This window comes from Palaemon carinicauda, chromosome 9 (genome assembly GCF_036898095.1).
Source record: "Palaemon carinicauda isolate YSFRI2023 chromosome 9, ASM3689809v2, whole genome shotgun sequence".
In the NCBI taxonomy this organism is placed as follows: Eukaryota; Metazoa; Arthropoda; class Malacostraca; order Decapoda; family Palaemonidae; genus Palaemon; species Palaemon carinicauda.
In genome coordinates, this window is record NC_090733.1 from 146,416,983 (window position 1) to 146,424,709 (window position 7,727).

Here is a 7,727-nt window from a genome sequence, read left to right on the forward strand (position 1 = left end):
TCTCCGTAAAAATATACTGTTCCCAGCCGTATTTCAGTAAAATACAGGTGACTATAGTTTTTTACCTTAATTTATTATTATCTTTTTACGGGTTGGTAACCGTAATATCACTTCTTTACGTATATATATGTTTTTAAATCGGTTAATGCCTGGCTACATTTATTTCGGCAAATATTTGCTGGTTCTATAAGAAAAAAATATAAAATAAAAATGTAATACAAAGTGATAATTATTAATTTTCTTATTCTAAGGGAGATTCGTAATACCAGAATACAAATTTAAAAAGAACTAAAATGAATCTGACTCGGCCGGCTGGTCAACGACATTGTTTCACCATTTGGAACAAGCGCGATAAAGGAAATGAAGTCATATCCAGCGAGCGAAAAACTACAATAAATACAACAGAAATGAAATGGAATCACTCGTCGTATGTTGAAAAAAAACAACGCCAATAATAATAATAAATAAAAATTCCAATACGATACGATGGTTCTGGTTTCATAGTGAAGTCGCCGCTCGCCCAGAGGTCACACCGTGGCAATAGAAAACGGGGTCTCGTATGTGATTACCTCCTGGAAACCCGTTGTTTGTACCAATTCAGTATAGAACTCGTATTGCTTTCCGAGCTCGGAGAAGACTGAAATCATGGAATGATCGGGAGAATGTAGCTAGAAAGGATCTAATAACTTTTTTGTATCCTTATTGACAAGGATTTCATGGTGATATCGGTTTTATGTGGTGTGGATAAGATTCAGTTTCACCCCAGGAAGACATTTGGGTGTTTTTATATAGCCAGTCCTTTCTAAGAATAAATTATTTTAGCAGTGACTTTCTTCGGCCATTAATGACCATAATGGCTGCGACGTCACTTTTTCATTTTCTATTCAAACTCTTACGTTAAAGAACACAATGCTTATGTTCTTGTACTGTTTTTAATCGAATAGAATTAAGCCAATCGTTCCTAGTTTTATTAAGCAAAATTTACTATAAAAATATCAGACTTTTTAGTTTTTTAGGGACCGTTGCTTCATGTCAAATACTAAACACAAACATATAATATTTCAGCATAAACTATATTCTCTGTACTACATTCTTTGGTTTAAAGTTCTAATTATGTTTGGTAAAAGTTTAATCACGTCAATAAAACATCGGTTTACATGCTGTATTTATCCATACAACAGATTGAGGACACTTCCGTTTGAGATTCACTTTTAAATTTGCAATAATTTTTATATTGATCATAATAGTTAAGAGCAATGAAGGAGAACAATCGCTTAGATAATTGTTATTGCTATAATTTACGTTATTATTTTTTTCCTGTTGCCATTTTGATAGTGTTGCGATCGCTTCTTGTTTTTGTTCTTGTTCTTGTTCTTCTCCTCCTCCTCCTTCCTCTTTTTTTTCTTCTTCTTCGTCTCCTCCACCTCCTCCTCCTCCTCCTTCTTCTTCTTCTTCTTCTCCTTAAAATGTTACATTTTCTTCTTCTTCTCCTCCTTCTTCTTCTTCTTCTTCTTCTTCTCCTCCATAAGATGTTATATTTTCTTCCTCTCTTCCTCCTCCTTCTCCTCCTCCTCCTCCTCCTCCTCCTTCTTCTTCTTCTTCTTCTTCTTCTTCTTCCTTTTCGTCATCGTCTCCTCCTCCTCCATAAGATGTCACATTTTCTTCTCCTCCACCTCCTCCTCCTCCATAAGGTGTTACATTTTCTTCTTCTTCTTCTTCTTCTTCATACGATGTTACATTTCATAACTATCAGTAACTCTTGTTATCATCTGGGTATGATTTAGCCAAACAACAACGATCACTCCCGACATCTGTCATCTGGTCTTCTCGCACCTTCTCAAAACCGCAGTCAAACGACCTTCTCAAGGTTTTCCCAACACCTTCCATCTCTCTCTCTCTCTCTCTCTCTCTCTCTCTCTCTCTCTCTCTCTCTCTCTCTGTGCTCCGAGTGTCTGTGTCTCTCCTATATATAACGCAGCAGGCGCATCTTCAACATCGTCACATCCTTCTTCGCCTCCCGCAGGAGAACAGTTCAACGTCTTGGCATTTTGGGCTTTTATTCCATTTTCGTTCTTGTGTTTCGTCGACTGTGAGGAGTAAGAAAGTAGGAAGAAGAAGAAGAAGAAGAAGAAGAAATCGAGGATATAATAAAAAAAGAAAATTTATAACTTCGTTATTTGATAAGACTCTTCTACAAAAATGGCTTCTAGAACTTCATGTTTCATTGTGATGCTTGGTAAGATACTGATGAATTTTGAAGAAAATATAGTTTATTTGTCATAGGGGGAAAAACTAAATTTATTACTGTTATGGATTAAAAAGTTACATTTAGATATAAGTTAATTTATTAAATTTATTAGTAAATTTCCACCTTGCTCTAAGATAAAAATCAGTTCTCCTAGACTGTGCCCTTATCTATGCATATTTGTACTAGAGTGTAAGTGTATTTCTGTGTGTAGAAAATCACACACACACACACGCACACACACACACACACACACACATATATATATATATATATATATATATATATATATATATAGAGAGAGAGAGAGAGAGAGAGACAATGTCTTTTTAATGGTTTCACCCTCATAGATTAGGATTACCTAGTCGTGGCCCTCCTGTTATTCATGTTAAATTTCTGTTCATTTTCTCATTTCCCCATAGTGTCGTATATACAGTATAAGTATATATATATATATATATATATATATATATATATATATATATATATATATATATATATATATATATATATATCGGCAATTTCGTCTTCATGATACTTTGGTAGAAATAGAACATCATCTAGCCGAGTTCTTATTAGATTAGAAACGACAATACACGTGCTTACGAAGACGATAATAATTCGAACTAGTTCTCATTCTAATCGCCCTCTTCTCCAGCTCCTTCAATCATCCTCTCCCTTCTTTACGTTTTCGAGCAGAGAAAATGATCGCATCAATCAACGACTGAAAATCTGTGACGATCGAGAAAGGCTCCTGACGACTTTTTATTCTTGTTCGCGGGTTCAGGTGTCATCCTTTGTTGTTTTTTAACTTTTTTTAAAGATTTTCGTTTATTTATTTCCTTATTTCCTTTCCTCACTGGGCTATTTTCCCTGTTGGAGCCCTTGGGCTTATAGCATCTTGCTTTTCCAATAATAATAATAATAGTAATAATAATAATAATAGTAATAATGTCCCTATTGAAGAGATATCTTCAAGTTTTTTAACATAAGATTCTTCTATTCTTTTTTTTTTTTTGATAGGCTTTCATTTCTCAAAGATTTGAACAAAAACAATCAAGTCTCGTATTTCCTTTTTTAGCTTAACCCTTATGGCTGTAGATTTGCCGATTTCATTGATTTTGTTTTTTATCGATTTTTTTATTCAACTTATGTAAAGATGATTTACAGAAATCATATTCTGAAACTTTATATTCAACGTAAAACTTTTATAATATCAGAACATCTGTAGCAAAACATCTGTCATACAAAAGAAGTCACTTTATCCATATGAATGATTTGCTAAGATTTTTGTTGTTGCTTAGATCTTTATTCCTCCAGATCAAATATGAATTTTATTTCAACAAATATTACTAGTTTATAATTCTCAATGGACGACCAAAGGAACTAACTATCCCATATTCTGAACATTTTGTTTTTGAATCAATATCCTATATTCTCCAAATCCTCGTAGGACTTCTGGCAGGATCATCAAGAGCAGCGTACCTAGGATCTCCAAACCAAGGACCCAATGGATTCCCATCTGGAGGCCATGGGGGAGCTGGTGGAGGAGGCGTCAACACTAATGGTGGAGTAAATGGGGGAGGATTCAATAATAATGGTGGAGTAAATGGAGGAGGATTCAATAATAATGGAGGTACCTATGGAGGTAATGGAGCTAATGGAGGCGGTGATCCTATTGCCAATTTAGCGAACGTCATCCCAGGGGACGGCGTTCCAGGTCAAGATTATCCTATTTTGGCCTCCGTCCCTGACACAGGATTCGTCTGCCAAGGAAGGATTCCAGGTTACTATGCTGACACTAACCAACAAGCTGGCTGTCAAGTAAGTGTTTCATTCAATATTAATTTAGATGATATAAAGGAAGTAATGATTTTGTCGTGTAAAAAGAGAAAACAATATATATGACTTCTGTTACACAATCTGTTCATCATTACTGTGGAATAGTAAACTATATTCTGTTGAGTGTTAAGCTGAAACATGTTGCTGATTTAACCATAAGAAGCAGGCCAGGTAGTTATTCAGTACAAAAGAGTATCGACAAATTATCTTTATCTCTGTCCCCTGAAGGTGTTCCACATCTGCCAAGAAGACGACAGAATGGATTCCTTCCTCTGCCCCAACGGCACGATCTTCAACCAGCAATATTTCGTCTGCGACTGGTGGTTCAACTTCGACTGCTCGACGGCAGAGCAGTTCTACGGCCTGAATGCCAATATTGGTCAAGTAAATGGCAATGGAAATGGTATTGGAAATGGCGATGGAAATGGATACGGCACTGGAAACGGAAACGGTTTTGGCAACAGGAATGGAGGAACGGGTACCTCTTCTGGATTGTCGAACTCCTACGGCGCTCCAGGAACCGGAGGCGTCAATGGCGGTACTTCAGCCGGTACCGGAAGCACCGGCGGCGTGTCCGGGGGAAATGGAAATGGAGGTTCTCCTCAAGGACCTTCAGGACTATACCAGGCACCTAACTGAACCAAGACTGTTATTAATTAGAGCGATTTAGGATTGTTAATGTCTTTGAAAACTTCTATATCATGTTATCCTGTTCTTCAGCTCTGTTGGAGAATTTCGAATCTGTTACCCTCTATTTGGTGCCATAATAGGGAGATCATTTGAGCGCTTCATACATAAGTGTATTGTAAGATATTGAATAAATATAGCAATATAAAATACATTTTTTGCAATTATCCCTATTCCGTTGTAGCATAGACCTGTTACTTATGGAAAAGATTTCACGAGGTATATAAATTGGATCTTAATCTTACAAATAAGCAAACATATATATATATATATATATATATATATATATATATATATATATATATATATATATATATATATATATATATATATTATATAACATCATCACACACCTTAATCCCCCAAGATACCTGAAGGGGTGGCACAAGAATGGTACAACGTTCTGGTTTCTCAATAAGTGTCAAGTGGCCAGATTGTCAGATCTACTGCCTGATCTTGACCCCAGCAGCTGCTAGCACTATATATATATATATATATATATATATATATATATATATATATATATATATGTATACATATATATGTATATATATATATATATATATGTATATATACAGTATATATATATATATATATATATATATATATATATATATGTATATATATATATATATATATATATATATATATATATATATATATATATATATATATATATATATTACGTATATATATAATTTTTTCCTTTCTCAAACTATTAGATCTGCTGAAGACTACAAAGCTGGAAATCAGAGCAAAGAAGCAATATAAGTCCTTATCCTCTGCAGCAGGACTTGAACAGTTACATGAAAATTCGCCTTCAGTATATATTTAACCACTATGCTACCGAGGAGGGCATAAGTTCAGTTCCCCTAGTGAGCCCTTTCACCAATCGAGTTCAGATACAATCACCTGAGTTAACTAGATCTTTCTGTGTCATTATGTCGATGTTTTGGCCATGATAGATACTACTGATTACTTTTTTATCATTTATTAATATATTGATATTGGTCTTTATTTTGTTACAAATATTATCTGATAACTCGTGGCTTCTGTAGTGTGATGCTCATATCTTTAACAAGCTGCATATACTGTAGCTATCCTACTTGCCAACAATTTGAGTATAGAAAAATTTCAGTATCTTGGTTCCTCCCGAATTTATTTTGGGCAGTTCTGAAAAAGTCGAGCTTAACTTATTGGGCTGATAAATCTCTTTCATTGATGATAATAAAATAAAAAGTATCTCAGAAAAAGTCAGAGGTGGGTATTTGCATATTCACAAAATGTTGGTGTTCCCAAGGCCTCTGTGCTGTGATAGGCTTCAAGTCCACACGGAAGCCATTGTGCGTCCAACGTAACTCGTAAAAAATACTTGTTTAACATTTCCAAGCATCAAAATTAGTAAACTACACATGGGCTGCTTATCATCATCATATGTTATTGTGCTAACATTGTATCCACTACATAGCAGCCTGATTACATTCGTAGAGATCCAAATCTGTAGGGATTGATCCCTGTTCACACCCATGAAGTATGTGATCCATTGTCAGGATGGGTTGCGCACATGGGCAAGACCCCCACATATGAAGATTGTCTCCTATTCTTCCAGTGTTGGCACAACAAGAGCACGCGTCTTCCACTATGTTGGACAACCTAAAGTTAAAACAAGAAACTATACCGATCATTGATTCCTTGGATCTAGTGAGGTAGAGGGTTACTCTTCTTACCACGTAGGAATGGCTGAAGATTGAACAGCACTCTCCCGTGGGGCGTGTTTGGTGTTACACCTTTGGTGATGATTCTCCGAGAAGCTTCTACTTCCCTATGCAGGTCGTCCCTTTGTCCAATTTCATGGACATCTCGAGTTTTTCAATCGCTCTATGCAGTCTTTTCGGCTTGTTTGAGATACTCACACCTTTTTCTCTTTTATTCTGCACATTGATGATCAAACAGGACTGTATAGAGGAAGACTTCCTAAAGAACCTTTACATATGTTCTCAGTCATTTATGTATGTATGTATGTGTGTATGTATAATATATATATATATATATATATATATATATATATATATATATATACTGTATATATATATATATCTCCTATGCCTGTGTTGATGTAGGAGATGGGGTGTATATATTTTATGCATTTCTGCATATAAATTCTGACTCTTCCGGTTATGATTAACTGAACTGTTCAGAGACAAATTTTCATATTTGTAACATATTTATGTATCGCGATACACGTTACATTGAAACATGCAATTATAAGAGAGATACTTTCTGTTCTAAGATTTCTGGGGTGCATAAAAATTAGTGAATTTCTAATAAATGCAAATATACACGCAAGGAACAAGGCACAGACAAGAAGAATAAAGAGGCAGGACCAGAAAGAAACATACGGAGCAAACAATACAGTAAAACAGGAACTATGAATATAAGCAAACTTTAGGGATGTATGCCGTGACTGTATCTTATTTAAGGAATTCTTACAGCAAAATATGGATTGCTAAATTACAGCACACTCACGCAGCACAACAATTACGCTGTCATGATTAGAATGATTCTTTTTTATATCAAAGAAACGCATGTTATTTTCTTTGTCGAATTTTTTCTTTAACTGGCGGAAATTGTTAAGGGCAATTAATTCTAAATCCGATAGTTTTTGCAAGATAGTTAAATCTGATATTTTTTGCAGGATAGTTAAATCTGATAGTTTTAGCAAGATAGTTAAATCGGATAGTTTTAGCAAGATAGTTAAATTTAATACTTTTAGCAGGATGGTCAAACCTGGTATTTTTAGCAGGATAGTTAAATCTAATAGTTTTTGCAGGATAGTTAAACCTGATAGTTTTAGCAGGATAGTTAAATCTGATAGTTTTTGCAGGATAGTTAAACCTGATAGTTTTTGCAGGATAGTTAAATCTGATAGTTTTAGCAAGATAGTTAAATCTGA

At 34.8% G+C, this 7,727-nt stretch overlaps 1 protein-coding gene across 1 annotated transcript; it reads left to right on the plus strand.

Annotated features, from left to right (window-relative positions):
• Nucleotides 1-2,032: 2,032 nt before the first annotated feature.
• Nucleotides 2,033-4,909, plus strand: LOC137646907 (uncharacterized). The gene is made up of 3 exons (XM_068379980.1): nucleotides 2,033-2,236; nucleotides 3,699-4,069; nucleotides 4,316-4,909. Exons 1-3 carry the CDS (start codon nucleotides 2,200-2,202, stop codon nucleotides 4,724-4,726), a joined length of 819 nt encoding a protein of 272 aa, XP_068236081.1. The 5' UTR covers nucleotides 2,033-2,199; the 3' UTR covers nucleotides 4,727-4,909.
• Nucleotides 4,910-7,727: the final 2,818 nt, after the last annotated feature.

Excerpts from the sequence above, each read along its gene's own strand:
- LOC137646907 (XM_068379980.1), top strand. The coding sequence starts at position 2,200 with ATGGCTTCTAGAACTTCATGTTTCATTGTGATGCTTG. Across the intron at positions 2,237-3,698 it reads ATGTTTCATTGTGATGCTTG|GACTTCTGGCAGGATCATCA; the intron begins GTAAGATACTGA and ends AAATCCTCGTAG. Across the intron at positions 4,070-4,315 it reads ACCAACAAGCTGGCTGTCAA|GTGTTCCACATCTGCCAAGA; the intron begins GTAAGTGTTTCA and ends TGTCCCCTGAAG.